Source organism: Panicum virgatum, chromosome 3N (genome assembly GCF_016808335.1).
Source record: "Panicum virgatum strain AP13 chromosome 3N, P.virgatum_v5, whole genome shotgun sequence".
NCBI classification, from domain to species: Eukaryota; Viridiplantae; Streptophyta; class Magnoliopsida; order Poales; family Poaceae; genus Panicum; species Panicum virgatum.
The window spans coordinates 6,314,121-6,335,648 of NC_053147.1; the positions used below are offsets into that span (position 1 = coordinate 6,314,121).

The 21,528-nt window shown below is 46.7% G+C and overlaps 3 protein-coding genes, 1 long non-coding RNA gene and 1 pseudogene across 5 annotated transcripts; 2 read left to right on the forward strand and 3 right to left on the reverse strand.

The window, feature by feature from the left end:
• The first annotated feature begins 5,901 nt into the window (after nt 1–5,901).
• Nucleotides 5,902–7,438, forward strand: LOC120663978 (probable C-terminal domain small phosphatase). Its single transcript, XM_039942934.1, has one exon. It carries the CDS (start codon nt 6,035–6,037, stop codon nt 6,989–6,991), a length of 957 nt encoding a protein of 318 aa, XP_039798868.1. The 5' UTR covers nt 5,902–6,034; the 3' UTR covers nt 6,992–7,438.
• Nucleotides 7,439–9,598: 2,160 nt separating this feature from the next.
• LOC120663982 lies at nt 9,599–10,698 on the reverse strand. The gene is made up of 2 exons (XR_005670676.1): nt 10,561–10,698; nt 9,599–10,467 (listed from the first exon to the last, which is right to left on the reverse strand). It is a non-coding gene; the product is annotated as an uncharacterized LOC120663982 (long non-coding RNA).
• LOC120663981 (aquaporin NIP1-3-like) lies at nt 9,609–11,811 on the forward strand. Its single transcript, XM_039942938.1, has 4 exons — nt 9,609–9,978; nt 10,615–11,037; nt 11,295–11,356; nt 11,432–11,811. The coding sequence occupies exons 1-4, from the start codon at nt 9,832–9,834 to the stop codon at nt 11,640–11,642; spliced, it is 843 nt and encodes a 280-aa protein (XP_039798872.1). The 5' UTR covers nt 9,609–9,831; the 3' UTR covers nt 11,643–11,811.
• On the reverse strand, nt 11,668–14,401 carry LOC120663980. Of its 2 annotated transcripts, XM_039942936.1 has the most exons (6): nt 14,123–14,401; nt 13,968–14,009; nt 13,259–13,423; nt 13,009–13,185; nt 12,599–12,802; nt 11,668–12,499 (listed from the first exon to the last, which is right to left on the reverse strand). In XM_039942936.1, exons 3-6 carry the CDS (start codon nt 13,337–13,339, stop codon nt 11,900–11,902), a joined length of 1,062 nt encoding a protein of 353 aa, XP_039798870.1. In that variant the 5' UTR covers nt 13,340–13,423; nt 13,968–14,009; nt 14,123–14,401; the 3' UTR covers nt 11,668–11,899. The 2 variants fall into 2 exon arrangements, with proteins under 2 accessions (XP_039798870.1, XP_039798871.1); XM_039942937.1 differs by lacking the exons at nt 13,968–14,009; nt 14,123–14,401 and adding an exon at nt 13,555–13,960.
• A 6,057-nt stretch (nt 14,402–20,458) lies between these two features.
• Nucleotides 20,459–21,048, reverse strand: LOC120663705 (annotated as a pseudogene).
• Nucleotides 21,049–21,528: the final 480 nt, after the last annotated feature.

Consider the following 21,528-nt stretch of genomic DNA (forward strand, 5'->3'; position numbering starts at 1 on the left):
CTAAATAAAGGGAACTATATATGTATTGGGATTCTAACTTTCTGTGATACAATCATCCAATCTTATCCTCCTTTTTGACTTGCCTAGTGTACTCTCCACTTGGCTCACCTCTCTCAGGTCTGACTGACATGCACATTGGTTTTGCATTATGCATGCTTTACTATTTTCTCTCCCTAGTGCCAAAGTGCCAATATTTGTGTCCTTTTGTCACAACACGTATACAAATTAACAAACGCAGCATAAGGATGAAAATTTAGTAACAACATACTATTTATGCAATTAATGTTTGATATTGTCCTTCATGTTAGTCTCTCGATTTGTGATAGCAGTTGGATTATATTCTGGAAGTGTTGTAATAAGAAACCGGCTGCTTATATTGAAACAATATATAGGCCAGAATTAATTGACTTCGTGTTATCTGAAGAAAACATGTACGGCGGCATGTATTTGCCGTCCATGTCCTAAAGAAATATTATCATTTATGGGTCAAGCAAGTGTGTTTTTTGAAATGACATCACGGGGACAGTTCGTTGTTGTGCAATGCACGATTGGTTTCTGATGCACTTGGTGACGAGAAACTTTGTACAAAACGTGGAGGCACCATTACTTCAATTTGTTAGAATACGTGCAACTGGATTAGGACTTGCATATAAACTAAGATAGCATGAGCACACATGCATGCACCGATGACAAAGCATAGAACCAAACCTGGAGCTTTTCTTGAAGAAAGGTTGCTTATGGCAGCAAGATGCACGTTTGCTTGCACCACAGTGTTATCCAAATTGATTGTTAAGTAGATTGTAGTGCACATGCATGGTCTAAGTGCAGTGGTAAACCGGTATCGGGTGCAAATTAAAAATGGGTTCCCCTGTTTTGGTTTCGACATACAAGCTATTTTAATTTACAATGGGCCGGCCGGCTATTACGTTTCTGTGGCATTCGTATCCTTGCCTTATAGTAGTGTGATAAGCTATTTAATTAACAGAACTAGTTGAATGTTGAATGAGCCATGCATGTATTTCATTAGGACAGAGAAGCAACCAACTGTGAACGTTGTAAGTTTGGTCTATTGAGTTGCATGCAGCAAACAATTAAACCCAAAACTTTAAGCTGATGGAGAGAGATGAGCAATTCACTTATATTCCAACATGGTCGATAGGGGCAATTCCATCAAGCGGCCCACTTTGTTTTGAGCCTTAGGGGCCAATCTGACATTTAATTTTAAAAATTGAAGTAAAATTAATTGTAGTATGTTTCTTCCTATTTATGGATAGAACAATGGAATTTACTATTTTTTTGTATAGGCCAATATTTAGACCCGGTCTCAGCCCAATTAGACACTTGTTTTCAAGAATAGGATCCGGCCCATCTACTACAATGTTTTCAAGGCCCAGAAAAGGGAGTAGCATTAAAGCATAATCACCCATCTAAAACATATATTGAACGCAAGGTTTCCATCAAGTAATTTACACACAGGCAGCTTAATGGAATGACAATAAGAGGGTACGGTTGACTAAATATCTTAATATTGATACTAGTTTACAAGTGTGGTGCCTGTACCACTAAAAGATGGTGTGGCAGCTAGCCACTTTAGTTGAAGTTGTTATCTGGTTCTCTTAACCATTGAATCGTATCGTAGTTAAATAATTATACAATGCCATGACTGACGGTGCTATATATATATATATATATATATATATATATATATATATATATATATATATATATAGATCTTTAGGAAATGCTATGCTATGCGGACGAATCTTATACCATATATGCCACTGGATCACATTGTCTCTCATGGTCATGGTGTTTGCTGAACCATACACTCACTCCATGCATGATGCCCTTTTGACGATGCGAGCTGTGCAGCGGCATGTGTCTCCGGCTCGCTCTGTAATAATACTAAAATGGGTGGGATTTAGTCGTAATTCACGCGACTCAGCCAATTTTGACCTCACTTCCCTATCTTGTATCTTGAGTCCAGGAGCCTCACCCGGGGACCCGCCCGACCGCCGCCCGCGATCCACCTAGCCGCTCACCACCTGCGGCCGCCGGAGCACTGCAGCAAGCTCCCCTGCCCGTGGCCGGCGTTGCCGCCCGCCCTGCACCCGCCCCCCACCCGCGGTCTGGCGACCGCCCCCGGCGCCCTGCACCCGTGCGCCCCCCTGCGGACCGGCCGCCGGGGCCCTGCACGGCCTGCCCCCTACTGCTGCCATTGCGGAGCAGCAGCCGCCACCGGCCGCCGCCATTGCCGCCTCCGCTAGGGCCATTCGTGCCGCCGGATCCAGATCCGCCCCTGGTTCTCTCGATTACAGAGGTGAGTAAGAGGATTCTAGTTATTCCATCTCAAATTTCTAGTGCTCATGCTTGCTTATACCTACTACTTGCTAATAAATTATCAGAATGTTGGTAGTTGCTACTATGGCTAAACCTTATTTTTCTCAATTTTCCAGTGCTCATTTTTCCCTCAATGAGTCTAGCCTACTTTGCCTAAATCTATTTTTTCTCTGGGCCATTGCTATGCTTTGGAACTTTGAAAGGGCCAGGGTTGAGTCATGAGTGTGAACCTTTGAAACATTCATGAACCATGACCACAACATGCAGCTACATTCATGAACCAGTGTTCATAGTACAAGTCTGACGAAACAAAGGGATTGCTTATTATATATTACTTTTTGTATGTAGATGGCACACCACCCGCGCTACCCTCTCCTGGAGATACATTACGATGAGCGACACCGTGGCAAGATACAAGAAGAGCGTACGTAGGTGAACTTGTGTTCGTTTTTATTTTTGTCAAGTCATTAATTTGATTTTAGTTGATTATAAAGTTCATTGATATTTTTGTAGGTTTTGAAGCCTCTACGCCCCCGCCTGCACAAGCCTCTGCGGTGGGACGATAGGTACGCACCGTACCTAAAACGGGCTGGATTCCTCCCGTTGGCGTGGCTAGTCAAGGAGGGCCTCCCCGGTATGCACAATACAGCTTTAACAGCTCTGGTGGACCGGTGGAGGCCGTTGACACACACATTCCACCTTCCCAGCGGTGAGATGTCAATTACACTCCAAGATGTGGCAATGCTATTTGGGCTTCGTATAGATGGTAGAGCCGTAACTAGTAGCATCTGTCCAAATGGATGGAGAGAAGGAGTGGAGCTGTTGTTTGGAGTGCACCCACCCGAACCACCGGAAGACACGAAGGATAAGAGGCCTGGGAGTGACCTCAGCTTGGTTGACACAACATTTTGGTACACCACCTGGAGCGGATGCTAATGGCGGGACGGTTGCTAGGTTCGCTCGGGCATGGCTATGGCAATTGCTCGCCGGGTTTCTATTTCCTGATTCGAGCGAGAACACAATCTCATGGATGTGGCTAGAACTAATTGGTCAAGACTGGGACAACATTGTCACTTTCAGCTGGGGGAACGCAACACTTGGGTGGTTGTACCGTCAGCTGTGTGATGCTTGTAGGCGGAGCAAAGATAGTGCAAATCTTGGTGGTTGTGCTTACCTATTGCAACTGTGGATGTGGGAGCGCCTTCCTGTTGGCCGGCCGGAGTGTTATGCTCATGGAGTAAGTATTTTATTTGTTCATTACTTTTGCATTGTTGTTGTTAGGTTTGGGTAATCTTCAAAATTCGCTAATGTCATTATTTATTGTTATATCTAAGGTTACGCCATTGTACGAGGGAGAGGTTGTGGCTATAGTGGGTTGGTTATGGAACAATATTGGTACCGTGCACGGTAATCCAGGAAGGCGGTACATAGACTACAGCAATGCCCTTGATTGCCTAAATGCTGCACACGTAAGTCTATAACCACCTCCTCTACCGCAATTCATGTAATATATAGTCCTTAATTTGTTGTAATCATATTGAACATGTCGTATTAGGTTGAATGGCAACCATACAATCGCATGGAGGTGGAAAACATGAATCTTAGTCCGCAATGCATGAGGGATAATGAATACTGGCGCTCAGTTTGCCCTCTTATTTTATATTGTTGAGTCCTGCAACATGAACAAGATGTTCAACCAAAAGTATACACAATATCAAAGTTTTTCCCGAAAAATAACAATGCAAATAGTACAAGTTGCTTACCCAATAATTTCCGTACGAGTTTTCACAAAACCAGCCATAGCCAAGCTCCGTCGGGACCATACCTCTACGAGCCAAGATGCCACACTTGCACCGAAGCCGAGGAGTCCTTTCGCATGGCCATTTCTCTTTCCCACTCTCGAATGCTTGCACTTCCTCTTCGGTTGGCCAATGACTTTTCGGACCGTAGATGTACTCTTCGAAATCACAGTGGCCACCCGTCCTAGAGCGGAGTTAATATTATTAATGCAAATTTGTGAACAAATATGACAGCATGGTAATGACATAGGTAACAGACAAATCTTACATGTGTTGTTAGTTTGCAACGGAAGAACGGTGTGAACTTAACAGGTAGTTCAAGGTTAGGTCTTTGAAGCTTGCAAGGGACTCCACAGTGGCACAGTGGCCGATTTGTAACACGGATGCTTGCAGCCTCGGCCTTCTCTTCCGGCGTCATCGAAGGAGGATTTGGTGGAGGAGGCACCCATCGCTTGAACTCATTGTATGACTTAGTTTCATTCTCATGATAAGGAAATAAACGAATTCTAGGGTCAAACTTCTCAAGTCCGTCAATCCATTGAAAAAAGTCGCATGGGTTACACGTGATCGGACACCCAAAACACATGGTCACACTCCACTCCCGAGAGCACGTGTAGTAAGCTCTTGCAGCTGTTTCGGATGCCTTGATTGCTTCACCTCTGCTGGAATTCCACATTCACAATTCGGGATTGGCAACGGGGAAGGCACGGGGGCATTCTCATCATATTCGGAGTACACACTTTTACGCTTCCGTGAAGGCAACATCCTGCAAAAAAGTAGGAAATAATCGGAATACTACTATTTGAACATAAACAATATAAAATTACAGTGGTTCACACGGTATGAAGCATTAATCAAAGTTTCAAAAAAATCAAAACACTTTATTATGTACAACTATTTTCTTACCACGGCCGAACTATTTCTCGACACTCTATTTCTTTGGTTTTTGGGCAAAATTTTGGGCCCTTCTTGTGCTTCTCCATTCGGTGACCCTCTTTATGGCAGATGCTACACCGAACCTTCGAACTTTCTTGGTTGAAATCACCATAACCATAGATATCATCATCATAACCACTAATTTGATCCATCTCATTACGGAGCCGTCTTTTCTTCCTCCTTCCAACCTTATCTTTGAGCCAACTCAATCCCCCCATTCGTACTCAATCCTACCTGATTCGTACTCAATGCCCCATTTCAACTCAAATCCTACCTAAAGTCTAGCCAACTCAAACCCTAACAAAACCAAGAAATGGAGGAAAACCAATCGGATAGAGTGGATGAGCTACCTTCATGGATCGATTTCCCTTCGTTTCCCCTTTGAATCGGGTGGAAGATCGAGTGGATCTAGAGGGGGACAGTGACGGGCGGCGCCATGGAGCTCAGGTCGGGTGGGGAGTGAAGGAAAAAAGAAAGGGAGGTGGAGGAAGAGGCCGTCCAGTGGGTGGGACTATATTCAGCTGAGTCGCGCCACGGGGCATGGTGCGACTCAGCCTTGCCACGTCAGCTGCCTGGCCGCGGGCGCTCGCAACCTGGTTGTGCCAAAGCATGTGGCGCCACAGATCTTGGCGCGAGCAAAAGGGTTAGTTTTTGAAAATTTAGATATGCACGCGTTATTATTAAAATATTAAATTAAAAAGGATTAAAATAAAAAAAATCGCTGGGTTGCCAGAAGACACGTCAGACGTGAATCGGCCAGTCCAAGCCGACCGTTGCCTCCGCCGCGAAATCAAATCGCCCACGAATTCCATTCCGCTTCCGCGCTCTCGACCGTTGCAAAATCTCCCTCCACAAAAACCCAAACGCTGCTCCTCTCTCCCCCCACCAGGCCACCACTCCCGCCCGCCGCCTCCAGCGCCCGCGCAGAGCAGCAATAGCAGCCACCGCAGCGCCGTGATATGGTGTCGAGGACGCCCACGAAGCCGCCGCCGTCGCCCAGGCTCGGCGCCGGGGCGGCCAATGTCACACCGCCGAAGCCGTCGCCGTCACCCGTGGCGCGGCGCCGCCACTCGCTCCGCCGCCGCCTGCCCTACGCCACCACCAAGCGCCGCGGGAGCCCGCTCAAGTCCCTCGCGTCCGCGCCCGCCGCCGTCGCCGCGACCTTCGACCGCTCCCTCCGCTCCTGCCGCCGTCGCCTCCTCAAGCTCTTCGCCCGCCTCGCCGTCCTCGGCTCCCCGCGCAAGCGCCGCGCCGCCGCCGCGGGGTTCCAGCGCCTCCGCTCCGCCTCGCCTCCCGCCACACCCCCTCCCCCGCCCTCGCAGAACCCCGCCGCGGCCCGCGCGCAGCCCGCAGCGCTCCCGCCGCCGCCGTCGCCGGGGAGGCGGACGCTGTTCCTCGACCTCGACGAGACGCTCATCCACTCCCAGACCGACCCGCCGCCCGCGCGGTTCGACTTCACCGTGCGCCCCGTCATCGGCGGCCGGGCCGTCACCTTCTACGTCGCCAAGCGCCCGGGCGTCGAGGCCTTCCTCCGCGCGGCGGCGGAGAGCTTCGAGGTCGTCGTCTTCACCGCGGGGCTCCAGGAGTACGCCTCCCTCGTGCTCGACCGCCTCGACCCCGACGGCGAGGTGTTCGCGCACCGCCTCTACCGCGGCGCGTGCCGCGACGCCGGGGACGGGAGGTTCGTCAAGGATCTCGCCGCCACAGGCCGGGCGCTGGACCGCGCGGTCATCGTCGATGATAACCCCAATGCCTACGCCCTGCAGCCGGAGAACGCCATTCCTGTGGCGCCGTTTGTGGACGATGACAACGACCAGGAGCTCAAGAGGGTGGTGGCGTTCTTGGACGTCGCTGCGGCGTACGAAGACACAAGGGAGGCCATCAGATATTACCAGGATCTCGTCACGCCAAGCTGAGCCGCCGGCTTGCACCGTGGAGAAGGTGCCCCTTTTGCGTGCCGTGCCTATCAGTTCTTGAAGCGGTTTCAGGTTGAAAGATTGCTCATTTCTCTCAGATAGGTGGTTAGTTGAGTCTTGAGTGGAGTAGAGCAGAGAGATTTCAGCAAAACAGGAGATGTGGTAGACAGGTAGAGCTTCAATTTTTCAGGATCTTCCTGAATTTGGATGCGAGTATATTATGATGTAGTTGGAATCTGAAACCAAACTGAAATTGAAATTGCACAATGCTGGGAAACTTTGTAAGTTCAGAATACTTCCATTTCGGATTCATGAGAATGCAACCGAGCGTTGTGCATGGAGTTAGAAATTTTCCCCAGTTTTTGTCAGGCTTGTGTATTAACTGGTGTGTAAGTAGAAATACTGGAGAATAACCGGTGAGCATTGGTCTTTCAGGATCTTGCTGAATTCGGATGTGTTTTATGTTATAAAACTATAGCACTACTAGAACTGTTTCATTTCTTTGCAGAAACATTTTGGCGTATCTGCAAAATGCGCCTGAATGCTGGTCTGCAACCAGCTGGCTGGGCTGGCTGAATGCGCCTGGAGCTGGTTCGTTGGCTCAGCCTCAGCTCCAACCCAGCCAATTCTGGCCAACCGAACAGGCAGACATTCTACGGAAATTGTTAATCTGGAAGAAACTAACGCTGTGGCCTAAACCATAGTATTCTGCTACATTGTGCACTACAGGCCCATGTTTCATCGTTGCTAAGATAGAATAGAATCTAGCAATTAATTCTTATGTCCAATAAAACGAAGAAGAAAACTCTGCAGTGGAAGAGGTTTATTTTGCACAAGGTTGGACCTATTTGGAAGTTGTCGAGGACTGTATTCTAATCACAAATGAAAACAGATATGAAAGAATCAAAGAAGTGATGATCTGTGTTTCTCTTCTCCGTGAAACTCGCAGCCTCTGAATGCAATGAGTTGAGGCAATTCCCACAAAACTAAAATTTGATGGCAATTTACCGGGTCATCGGTTCCTATGATGATTCACAGTTCACACCATGGCAAGTCAACATCAGATGGGCGCGACCTTCACGGAGAAGAGAAACCAGTTGCTCAGGCGTATTTCTTAATCTCATAAATAAAGTACAAAAAAGGAAGTAACAATCGTATTGGCACTGAAGAAACCAGTTCTTCGAAAATGCCAAGTTCAGTGGAACTTAATTCTTAACATCGTGTAAATGGCAATCGGCCGCTACACCAGCAGCTGGGTGTGCGCCGCCGATTATATGAGGCTGGCGAGTGGGCCTAGAACCTCATTCGATTCTTCAGAAGTTCATGTCCTCATCCTCTCAACTGGATGGATGGATATAGCGGTGCCAGTTCAGATGTGAGCTACTACTACGTGATGCATCTGCTATAAATTGGTTTTGGTTTCTTATGCATTGTCAAGCTGCGCAGACTATGCAGACTTTGTGTTGGCACATCCTGACTTCCTTGAAAGGAACCCCAGAAAAAGGAAATGAAGCCAGCAGAACTGTCTCCTTTGCCCCCTCCTTCTTTGATGGATGTACACATAACTCATGATCCCAAAATAATTGAGAATGTAGGAAAACTTTTAGTCGAAACGACAAGTTCCTGTGGAATCCCATGAAACTAAAAATATCTTGGCAAATGGATCGGATCAAAAAGAAGGATCCGAAAGCGACTAATGAGAGCATTGTGGCCTAAACTATAGTCTACTATATTCGCCAGCATTCCGTGCACTCTAAACCCTTCTTCTTTCATTATTGCTAAGACCAAATAAATAAATATCCCATCATCTACGAACAATACCAAAACCTCATAAATAATAGAGATGTGGTAACGCACAACTTGGTGCCTGCCTGGAAGTCGTCAAAGACTTCAATTTGACACACACTCACACCAGCACAAGAACCAGAGGACAAAACGCTAAGCCCTTTTCATTTCCTCGTGAAGCTACGAGCAACTTTTTCTAGATAAAGAGCTAAGAGCACCAGAATGCCGTGACCACCATCCTGTTAAAGCGCACACAGAAGGTCGATTAGTCCGAACTGACGAACTGCTCTGCCTTGAGGTGGATTTGGTCATTTGGAAGAGATGATCTTATCGAAATCGGTCGGTGTCACAACAGGGATCACCTGACGATTAACGTTATACAAATATTGGTTTTCGTTACTACCCCAAAGGATTACTTTTCTCAATCGGCAAAAGAAAAGCTAGTTTTGAAGTTTGTGACTGAATCTCAGCCCCGTGGACTAGTTAAGCGCTCATCTATTATTTTTATTTTAAAAAATGCATTAAGCTCTCTGGTTAATTTTTAGAAATGGAACAGACGACAAACGTGTCAAAATTAAATGGGGCCTACTCTCTTATACAAAACTGGCTCAACGATCATACATAGTATGATGTCAAAAGTCAATGCAATTTCAAAGATTCTGAAGATCATACCACATGCATGACAAATTCAAGATCATAGCCGCTATATTTCTTGATCACGGGGGAGCTACTTGTCAACAACTCACATGACGGAGTTTGCATTCACATTGTTGTGTTTTTTTTTAAAAAAAGCTCGTTACTCGTTTGTGTGCACAACGTTTCACAGAATTTCCGGACACGTTCATACAAGTAGACTAGTCTCCATGGTCAGTCGACGAAGCCAATCAGGATAATTTTTTTTAGGATTCATGCAGCTCGCCATCTAGCCTGGAAGGCTGGAACTGGACCCCATAAATAGTGCTTAGACCAAGCTGCTGCTTCTCATCTTCTTCTTCCTCTTCCTTGCAACGCGGGGAGGCTCGCCGCCGCTGCTGCTGCTGCTGCTGCAGGCAGAGATGGCAGGAGCAGAGCTTGCAAACGGCCTGCACGAGAGCACCGTGAGTATGGAGGAAGGCCGAGGAGGAGATGAAGCATACCGTGAGAGCTCGGAGCAGGATGGAGCCGTCAGCTGCCCCATGTTCTCCGTCCCGTTCGTGCAGAAGGTATGCTTCTTGCTTCCATGATGGCTGCTCTCGAGTTTCTTATCGCGATTCTAGAAGCATGGCTCTGTATATGATAGTCATAGGAATCTATGGTTCTTGCTTGTTTAGCAAAGCTCAAGCAAGAGGGGTTTTTCTTTTCCTGAGAAAAAACTATCCGTGGGTTCAATAATTCAGATTTCAGACAGAGGGGGAAGGATGGAACACTAGTGTCCAAACACTGTAACAGAGCAACAGACAAAGCAAAGAACAAGATGAAAGAAGTTGTCATCTGTTTGGATCTGCGATGCACGTGAGAAATGGCCAAATTCAGAACAATACTACTGTAACGCACGGCGGCATAGTAAAAATCCAATCCAAGGAATACAATTCTTTTGCCTTCTTTGCTTGCTGTAGTTCAGAAACACCTTGTCATGTCGTCTTGGTGAAGGATCCCAAATTCACATCTCGCAACAGCTGGTCTTTGCATGATTGGTCACCTGCACCTTCTTGCTGCAATACAATTGATTCTTTCTTATCCGATCGATCGATCGACGTAGAAGATAAAAGAAAAGAGTCAGTGGGCAACTAGGGCAAGCAAGCGACCGATGTGAATGCGACGTGTGAAGTGTGATTCCTGCCCCTGCTTTGGGTGTGCAGATCCTCGCCGAGATCTTCGGGACCTTCTTCCTGATCTTCGCCGGGTGCGCGGCGGTGGCGGTGAACCTGCGCACGGGCGGCACGGTGACGTTCCCGGGCATCTGCATCGTCTGGGGCCTGGCCGTGATGGTGATGGTGTACTCCGTGGGCCACATCTCCGGCGCGCACCTCAACCCCGCCGTCTCCGTCGCCTTCGCCACCTGCGGCCGCTTCCCGTGGTGGCAGGTGCCGGTGTACGCGGCGGCGCAGGTGATGGGCGCGACGGCCGCCAGCCTGACGCTGCGGCTGCTGTTCGGGAACGCGCGAGAGCACTTCTTCGGGACGGTGCCGGCGGGATCGGACGTGCAGTCGCTGGTCATCGAGCTCATCATCTCCTTCAACCTCATGTTCGTCGTCTGCGGCGTCGCCACGGACAACAGAGCCGTAAGCACCAAACCCGGCCTTGTGTATGCATTCAGCTTTGACCATCGTCGTACACATACACACTCCATCACATAACTACTAGTCGGACACACTGTAGAATAGGTAGACTAATCTAAATTTAAATAAATTTTTAATTACAAAAATAGGGAACCAAATCAGTCTGATGGCTGTTAACCATCGCTGTTCGGAGCGTTGATTTTATGGTTGGCTGTCACTTTTAACCATTCATCGTTGATTAACCCTCCTGCTCTTTGCAGATTGGTGAACTCGCTGGCCTTGCTGTTGGAGCTACCGTCCTGCTAAACGTCCTCTTCGCAGGGTAAATGCAAGGACACTTTATACAGAATCCGTAGCACTCTGCCCATTTGCAGTATACTAATGGCCGTGCACGCAGGCCTATATCAGGAGCGTCCATGAACCCGGCGAGGACCCTGGGCCCGGCGATCGTCGCCGGCCGCTACGCCGGCATCTGGGTGTACTTCGCCGGGCCCATCGTGGGGACGGTGGCCGGCGCGTGGGCCTACAACCTCATCCGCTTCACCGACAAGCCGCTGCGAGAGATCACCCAGACCTCCTCCTTCCTGCGAAGTGCCAGGAGGAACTAGGTTGCTTTTCTAGCAGACCCAGCTCTGAAAATAGATACAGCTAATTAGCAGTGGGTGGGGTTTCTTGTAGTGTTTGCATACGGTATATTGGCTTTGAGCCAATTCCCTAGGTACCATTATAAAAGATTGCAATTCCCTACAACCCACTGGAAAACTTTTCTTTCCCTCAGCCACTGCTCCAACTTTCGTTTCCTCCTGTGCCATTGCCGTCCATCCGTGCGTTTGGCAGTTAACTGGAGGATGAAATGTCTGAAAACTCAGCTAAAACAAAGGTCTTCATCCTTGCCATCACCAAGAACTTCAACTTGCTCTACAGATTCAGTCAAAGGAGGAGGCACTGCAGAAATGCCCACAAGATTATCAACATCAATGTTCTGATTCAGCAGCACAGCATGAGGAAAAGGCTTATATGGCACAATGGCTTTGGAACTTGAAGGCTGGGCTTCAGAAATACTTGCAATCCTCCTGCTCCCAGTCTCACCAAGTGATAAGCTTTCACAAAAGGTAGACTTATTGAGCACATTTGGCTCAAAAGTAGAATTCCAGGATCTCTTGAGACCCTTCGGCAGAGGATGCTCATACGCATAAGGTGGCTTAGATGCAGAGATCACATGCTCTTGAGGAGTTTGCTCTGACTCTCCATGCACCTTACCCTTCTCACACACTTGGGCTTGTTCTGCTTCAAACGCTTTCTTAGCTTTCTTAATTAAGGACTCCAACAATATTTTCTTTTCATTCCTAACTCGATAGGCAGACCGAATCTTCTCGTAGGTTCTCAAGCTAAGGGCCATCGACAGAACACCATAATATTTACGTGCATCATCCATCAACTTTGATACCTCATCTTCTGAAAGCACCTGAAAGTAACACGATTCAGCACGTTACGTGAGATTCAATCTTCCACGAAATGCAATGTGAGCAGCTGAGAATACATACAAAATAGTTAGTATGATTACCTTACGAAAATCATTGTCGTCTTCTTCAGGGCCAAATATCACTATCAGAGCTGTTGCAAGCTTCAGATTGCCCCAATTCTCACAATTAATGCAAGATGTATCCTTAAGGCACAGACTAACATTGCGCAAGTAAGATGAAAATAACTTTTCGACCGCATCACACTCAAACAGGTCACCTGCTGTCTCAACGATCTGATCATTGACCTGTATACAAAGAGCAATGCTTCATAAATCATAACTAAAGAGAAATTTTAAAGGCACATTTTTCTATGGAAACTTGAATCCCAAACTTTGGTCCATGAAAAATAAAGCATTATAAGTGCACAGTACATAAGCTATCGTACAATGTAACACTAAATGGCAGGGAGCCATATAGCAGAAAGCATGGCAATTGAAACAACTGAACTCACCATCTCTGGTTTGACATCAAATCCATAACGTCTCAGGACGATTTTTAGTCCTTGACTCATGGGGAGGCGGTCCTCTTTTGCCACCTCTACTTTTTCTTCAGGCACAAACTTGTGCATGAGATGTTGTATGCCCCACATTAACTCCATCACAATCTCATTGTGGACGCAGGTTATTTTCTGAAAGAAGTCAAGGCAACAATGACCATCAAAGTTGTTCAAAAATATAAACAGACAATGAGCAAATACTCACCAAGTCTGATTCAATTATCATTTTATATTCAGGTTTTCCAACAGCCAATTTCATCTCAGGAAGCAACCACTGCCTGATCATACCAGAAAGCTCTTCGCTAACACCAGTAGCATTAATGGCGCTGGCTTTGTCCTTAAAAGTTCGAAATTCCTTCGGAATTACAGCCTGACAAGGAGATATGGATGAGCATGTTCATGGGCACAAAGAAAGAATTAAGCAATTATCATACATGTCTCAGCATCAGGAGAAGGGGAGGGGGGCATTCAGTAGGTTTATCTAAAACCATAAAGATATACCCTTCTCAAGTCCTAGTTTATCAAATACTTGCAGTGAAATCATAATAAGTTCACAAGTTCATGTTATTCAGAAGTAGCACCACGTCAAGGCCCTATCATCCCTACCTAGCAAGCAGATACTAGTTAGAAAATTTGTGCAAAGCAAGACACACAATTATACAAATGGTTCCAGTGAATGTTAATTGATTATTCAGAGATTTCCTTGCACCTATGGTGACCTTACAGCAAAAGCAGCACCATTCTACATGCTTTACAAACAGATTTATGGGGAGAAAAAAATGTGTTTTACTAATGAACAATGAGATTGTGTTCATATCCTTCCTCCAATGCAAAGAGCTACTTAGAAATTCGACAAGAAGCAAGCAAGGAGATAATACTCAGAAGGGAAAGCAAGGAATGAAGGAGGCACTAACACAAGTTGTTGGCTCCGCTTTAGCAAACTCTGCCCAGATTTTCTGTATAGGAAGCGAATAATTAACAGAAAATTAGATTGATGGCATAGACCACAGGAACAAGCATTCTCATAGTTAACAAAAGACGGTAAACCAAGCGAGGAGGAACAACATACCTTCTTAGCATTAGGTAGGCGAAAGTAAAAATCTGAAAATTGCAAAACCAGTGGGCGAATCAAACAGCAGACACATAAGCTCACTACGTTTGTTCGATTCGCCAGCTGCAAACAAGATGTCAAGCAAACTTAAGCAAGAAGGATTGCCAAGAAAAAACGCAAATAGACGAATCGCCTGTTCATGAATTAAGAGTAAAACCAGCCAGCCCCGGGCATGAGGCTGAAGACCCTTTGCCTCCGCCTGATTCGCTGCCGCGGTCAAGTCACAGCTAACCCACTCCACTGTAACCGCACTCGTGCCCGCATCGCACGCGGCTCGTCGGTGCGGCCACCGCCCCCTGTCCTACCTCTCTTTTAAGCCCGCCTCCAACCCCACAGCCCCAAATTCTAACTCACGAAATTATAACTCGCCGATGCATAGAAAGCAGCAGGTTGTCTGGATCTGTGTAACCGGATCCAAATTGATTTCGTGAACGTGGAAATCGCCTCCCTAGATCTCTGTCTCCCAACCGACGTGGGTGGGATGGAGAGAGGAGGATGACGGCGGGCGGGAAGCTCACCTTTACCGGAGGCTGCACGCTCACGTCGTCGCCCCATCGCCGGAGGAGGCTGCATGCGGAATCAAAGGGATCTAAACCCTATTGATTTGTTGATGGGCCGTTTTCTGTTGTTTTATTCGGCCCAGCAACAATTTTTTTTGCCTCCCTCAACTTTGAGCCGAATCTACTTTTCTTCCCTGGACCACAAAACCGTCCGTTCAGCCTCCCCAGACTTACAAAACCGTTCACATAACCTCCCTGAGCGGTTTTAGGGTGAGGTGACAGTGATTTTTCTATTTTTCTTTTATTTTTTATTTTGATTAAATCTTTGAAAAATCACAGTAAATAAAAAAATCATAAAAGGGAAAATCCAATTTTATTGAACTTCACGTAAATAGATCTACGCATTAAACATATTATATGATATATTTTAGTACATTTTTTCTGTAGTTTTAGATATATGCTTTTCTATAATTAATTTATAGTTATAGTCTCCATCATCAAATTACGATGAAAGTTTTATGGTGGGCTAATAATTATATGATTGAGCTATAGTAATAATTTTATAATTATTGGACTATGTTTGAATGAGCTATAGATTTATCTATATAAACCTAGATAAATCTAGATCAATTTATAGTTAAACCTAGATAAATCAATAACTCAGTCATACATGATTCGATAATCATAAAATTTTTACTACATCTCAATCATATAATGATTATACCACCATAAAATTTTCATCGTAATTTGATGATGCAGACTATAACTATAAATTAATTACAGAAAATCATATATATAAAACTACAGAAAAAAATTTGTACTAAAGTATATCATATAATATATTCAATGTGTAGATCTATTTACGTAGAGTTGAACAAAATTAGATTTTCCCTTTTATGATTTTTTGTGATTTACTGTGATTTTTTAAATATTTAGTCGAAATAAAAAATAAAAGAAAAATAGAAAACCCGCTGCCACCTCACTCTAAAACCGCTCAGGGAGGTTATGTGAACGGTTTTGTGAGTCTGAGGAGGCTGAACGGATGGTTTTATGGTCCAGAAAGGAAAAGCAGATTCGGCTCAAAGTTGAGGGAGACAAAAAAAGACTTTTTCCATCTTTTGTCTTATCCATCTCCATCCGTGGTTTTTTTCCCCTCTATCCTTCGTTGTTGTTTTGGCCCAACAACAACAAAAACTTTTGGGAAATCCTATCTAGCTTCTTGTAGCTATTTTGTTATTTGACTTTTTAGTATTTGAGATTGGTGCATACATCTTCATCTGTTGGATTTATTTCCTTCTCTCTCAACTTGCTCCTCCTCTCCTCAACTCCGCCGCCTCCTGCTACTGCCCGCGTCGCCGCCGCGCGAGGATGGTTGGCTGCCCATGCTGTCAGACCGTCGCCTTGGTGGAGGAGCTCCGCTGCACTCCGATGGTCGGGTGCCTGCGCTTGCGCACCCCCCGCAACCACCGAGCACCGCTGGCGGAGCTCGGGCGTCGCCGCCGCTGGGGCTCGTCGGTGTTGAAAAATGGCCCATGGAGAGGCCCATTTAATAATCTCAAAGCAAAGAATGTAGTGGCATTCAATAGTCCCATATTGCTAGTCTAAGTTAGTGGAAGCCGAGAGCACTCTCACATCTCTGAATACGTAACCGAAGGAGAGAATGGGCTATGGTTACGCAACGCGTGCGTATTCGCGTGACTCGTGACGCAGCGGCAGCCAAACCAAGCCAAGTTGGCATAACTTTTTTGTCAGTAGAGGGTTGTCATCTTCTCTATAGGATGTCCTGGAGACGTCCAGAAACAGATATGCGAAAACACCCACGAACTCGGAGGAGGGTGAGCGACCGCTCTGTTGTTTTACACCGGTTACAAGAGTCTCGGAGGAGGGTGAGCGACCGCTGTGTTGTTTTACACCGGTTACATGAGTATGTTGCGGTTACTCCTGATTGTTCACATCTAGAATTTGGCTACATAGTAGTAGCATTGAGTTACGTATTTTTGCCTCATGTTTATATCTGGTAGATTTAAATGCATAATTCCAACAGTCGGCCCAGTGCAACCCGGCTCCGCGTGCCGGCCACGAGCCCCGCGCGCCGCCCCACGTGGCGGCAGGCGCCATCGTCGGAGAAAAACAAGAAAAATGTTGAATCCATTGTTTCAAAATGTTAATATATGTTGTGAAAAGTGTTAAAAATGGTACTCGTTCAAAAGAATCTGCCATCGTGAATCTCCCTTTGCGAGTTGTGGCTGCCCTTGCTACTGTGAACGCCGTCGACATTTGGTGCCAGGGCAACTTGACACGTCGGCACCAACGGAGTCCACGACGCGTCCTGGCGGCCGGCCCTCTCGTTCCCCCGGCCGGACTTTTCGTCAAAGCAACCGCACCTCTTTCTTCGGGCCTTTTTAGGCACGTCGACGAGGGTGGCTGCTGCCAATGAGCCGCCGGCAACCCCCCCCCCCCCCCCCCCCCCGCCCCCCCCCCCCCCCCCCCGCACGCGAGGCCGTAGCGCACAGCAGCACCAAAGCACCAAAGACTCGATCTCTCGGTGGAGTTCCCTAGCCGAAAAGGATGGAAACGGATACTGGTGCTGATCGAGGTAAAAAGAAATGGAGAGGATAATGCATGGAGAATGGGCAATTAGCGGTGGTTAATTAATGTGGTCGTGCCTGAAAGGGAGGGAGGGAAAAAAATGTAAGAAGAGTCAATTCTCAGGGTACCATTATAAAAGATTGCAATTTCTTACAACCCACTGGAAAACTTTTATTTCCCTCTCGGCCACTGCTCCAACTTTTGTTTCCCCCTGTGCCATTGCCATCCACCATCCGTGAGTTTGGCAATTAACTGGTGGATGAAATGTCTATACTGCCCTACTTGAAGTATATGTTAGGTGTTTGATAGCTGGGGCCCACATGTTGGTATCATTGTCTTCCTTCTCCGACCAGCTGCCGCCCCTACGCTACGCTCCCATCCCCATCACGTGCCCTCCTCCGCCCAAATCAAAGCACCACGTGGAGGACCGCGCCCGGAAGAGGTCGGAACCGAGTCCAAACCCGCCGGCGGGGGCTACCGACCACGACGCCGAGCAGGAGCGCGGCAAAGGAGGCGCGCATCTGGAGGAGCCGCTCGGAGGCCGTCAGGCCGCGGCGGAGGCGGCGCCTAGTAAGCGGCATCCGCGGGTGAGGAGGGTGCGGAAGATGGCGACGGCATCCACGGGCGAGGAGGGCGCCAACGACTTCATCAAGTGGTTCTGTGAGCAGTTGTGGCTGCAGCACCTCGACTCCACCCGACCTCCCCGACTTCGTCGCTGGAGCCCAAAGCCGACAGCCCCCTCCGGCCTCCCCGCCTTCATCGCGAGGCACGGGTCGTGGGGGAGCGGACGAAGGGCGGGGTGCCGGTGATAGTGTCGGAGAGGGATCTTGATGTCGCCTAGAGGGAATGAATAGGTGCATTTATAAATTTTCACTCAAATGCAGCGGATTAAATTCACTGTCTGTCAAATTCGGAATTTTTAGAGTACGACAGTAGACGAACTCGGAACTTCCGGATTTATCAATCTGGAACTTCCAACTTCACTCAGAGCAGAGTGAATACAATAAAAGTTGTGTTAGTAAATGAATATAAATTCAAACCCAATTGTAGAGTCTACTCAGTGAAGTTTCTTGAACAGGTTCACACAGATCCTGCACACACAAAACAACAACCTCTTCAAGACAAAAGTGTCTAATGGAGAGCTCCTCAAATCCACAAAATAAATATAAATACAATGAACACAAGAATTTGTTTTGCCGAAGTTCAGATTCACCCTGTGCACCCACGTGTGAATCCTAGTCTCCGTTGAGAAGCTTATGTCGACCCCAAGATTAAGCTATCTCCTCCTTCCACTATATGAACCACTGTTCACCTAAATAATCATTTAGCCCGTTTACACACCGTTTAAACGCTACACCGTTTCGTTTAATCAGTTGTTTTGACCGTTTAAACGGCCGTTTTGCCCGTTTAAACACCCGTTTTGTCCGAATAATAGGCTGAACGACAAGTGACCGACTGCTTACCGTTTAGCGTTTAGGATAACACTGATATGAACATGCGTCCTCGTGGCACAAGATTGCTGCTGCAACAAACTTGCCGCTGCTCACCACAATCTTGGGAGCTAGCCGGCGACGCTTAGCCGTCTAGGAGGCTTCACCTCCAAAAGTAACAAAATGTGAATCACACAAACCTCGGCTAAGTTCAAGTGCTCAAGGTTTGTTGTGCTCTTTGGTGCTCTCAAGCATTCACTCTCTCTCAACCCAACTCAAAGATATACTCTAATCACACAATCCCACAAAGAGAGGTTGGGGAGAGCTCAACAATGGCTACCAAGCTTTTTGGGACGACTAGCAATCAACAGAATAGAGTCTAGAATAGCAGCCCACCAAGAATGGGGCTAAGGGGTATAAATAGCTGGTGCCAAAGAAACTAGCAATTATGTGACAGTTAGAACCCGGAACTTCCGAATTCTATAACCCGGAACTTCCGGGATTTCAAACCAACTAGCCGTTAGTGCCACGTGTGCCAAATTCGGAACTTCCATATTGCCAAATCTCTGGCAGCAAAGTCAAATCTGCACGTGAGGCTTTTTGTGTCTCTCACAACTCACTTAGGTTACTTGAGCACTGAGACTAAATCAAAGATCATTGTGATGCATTCCTCTTAATAGTACGGTATACCTAAACTCAAGATAAAAGATAAATTACATTTCAACTTTTTGACCTTCTTATTTTTATCTTTTGACATGCGTTGATCAATCACAAACAGAGGATTGCATCCAACTTGGCTTTTTTACTTTGAGCACATTTTTCTTGAGCTAGTGAATTTGAACTTTATTTTTTGAATGAAATCCACTTCTAGTTCAAGTCACTTTCTTCACAATAAGATTCTAGAAAGATTGATACTTGCCAACATTAACATCATACATGATCAAAATTCTTCAAGTTGAACCCAAAGAACATTTCGTCACCCTAGCATTGGTTCCTCGGCACAACCACAATAGCCCTTCTCCAAGCTTAGTACCTAGAAACTCATTCCCGAATTTCAATTCTTCATCCTTGCATCACATATAGCTTCATATACGCTTGTATCACATTAACCTCAACAATGAAATCCACTTCGATTCACAAGCAATTTTTCTTCTCTAATGAATGACACTTGTCAACATGAAATTCTCCTTGTCTCTTAGAATTCTTGGACTTGATCATTATCGGTCTTCTTGCACACGCTAAGCCTATTACGTAGCCTCTAGAGACTCGTCTTTCGATCCCATCCATTTATTCACAAGAGCCCTCTTAAACTCACATTGATTTTTGCCTTTAGAATAAAAACCATTTCTTCCTTGCTTGGTAAATCATCAATTATCACATCCCTTTTTTATAACAAGTTTCTCCAAATATGAGACTATGTATAAGCATACAACATTGTCTCATTCACAATACCTTGTCTTGTCATTTTGAATTCCACTTCCACCAACAAACTTTATTTAGATATAGAAGTAGATTCTTCATCATTAACGCATATCCCAATTCACATGATAACTGTTGCTTGTTATTATTTTCATACTAGATCATGTCGTGGCATTTATCTTGTTATATGAGCCTTGTCTTGAACATTGATACATTATATCACATATATTATAAATATAATAATCAATTTGCTCATATACTCAACAAGATGATTAGTCCTTTAATTGTGGTATCAATCAATTCACTAAAATCTACTAGGCTACTAGGGTCTAGATGCACTTTCACTCGCTCACTTTCACTCGCAGAGCGAAGGGAATTGGTAGCGGGGCCGGCCGCGTCACGCCGCGGCTGCGCCGGCGCCGGCGTTGCAGCAGTAGTCGCGGACGGCCTCGAGCTTGTAGGGCGGGGCGTCGGTGGCGAACCACTGCTCGACGGTGAAGAGCTGCTGCGCGCACCCCTTGTGCGGGCCCATGATGGTGACCTCGACGTAGTTGCAGTATCACCCGTGGTGCGGCCCCGTGACGTCGGAGGACACACGCATCCAGCACGGCGGCCTCGCCATGCAGGGCCCACGGCCGCTGAAGATGTCGAGGTTGGCGCGCTCGAAGTAGGAGTGGCCCTGCCCCATGAGCCCGCCCCAGGAGCGCAAGTCCGAGATCCTCACGCCGTTGCCGTCCGCCGCGGCCAACTCCAGCGTGATGTTGGAGTTCGTCAGATGAGAGGGAGGGCAATATAGACATTTCATCCTCCAGTTAATTGCCAAACTCACGGATGGTGGACGGCAATGGCACAGGAGGAAACAAAAGTTGGAGGGTTGTAGGGAATTGCAATCTTTTATAATGGTACCCAGGGAATTGGCTCCTTGGCCTTTTAGTTTAACCTCCTGAAAGATTGGGCCACCTAACTACTGAGGTAATTTTTCTTTGTGAAGGAAGCAGTAACCTTTCTAGTATTAGCCCCCCCCCCCCCCCCCCCCCCCCCCCCCCCCGCGACGACGAAGAAGAAGAAGAAGCCGCCGCCGCCGCCTAGAAGCCGAAATCACCTGCTATGCCCTGTATATGTCTGAAACCACATGCAGACGCAATTGCGTTCCCACATCACATCAGAGGATTTGTATTCCCACGTCATATGGACTTGTAAAGTAGCTGCATGCATCAGCTCACAGGATCATTTGGTATTTTGGTCAAACCCAAAAGGGGCGTCATGCATCTTTGTATAGATATTACATGTACCGGTGTACGTCTCCGTATTTATTCTGAATGTCAAACGGTGAGATGCGCGTGATGTGTTTCAGCAAGTTGTTTGACACATGACGCTGTGATATCCTGCACGAAGAAATTAACACGAGTTTTATAATTATTTAGGT

Bases quoted from the DNA above. Each gene is read 5' to 3' on its own strand.
- LOC120663978 (XM_039942934.1), top strand. From the start codon at position 6,035: ATGGTGTCGAGGACGCCCACGAAGCCGCCGCCGTCGCCCAGGCTCGGC.
- LOC120663980 (XM_039942936.1), bottom strand. From the start codon at position 13,339: ATGATCAGGCAGTGGTTGCTTCCTGAGATGAAATTGGCTGTTGGAAAA. The intron at 13,186-13,258 runs GTGAGTATTTGC...GACTTCTTTCAG, and splicing joins TGATAATTGAATCAGACTTG to AAAATAACCTGCGTCCACAA. The intron at 12,803-13,008 runs GTGAGTTCAGTT...CTTTGTATACAG, and splicing joins TTGATGTCAAACCAGAGATG to GTCAATGATCAGATCGTTGA.
- LOC120663981 (XM_039942938.1), top strand. From the start codon at position 9,832: ATGGCAGGAGCAGAGCTTGCAAACGGCCTGCACGAGAGCACCGTGAGT. The intron at 9,979-10,614 runs GTATGCTTCTTG...TTGGGTGTGCAG, and splicing joins CCGTCCCGTTCGTGCAGAAG to ATCCTCGCCGAGATCTTCGG. The intron at 11,357-11,431 runs GTAAATGCAAGG...CCGTGCACGCAG, and splicing joins CTAAACGTCCTCTTCGCAGG to GCCTATATCAGGAGCGTCCA.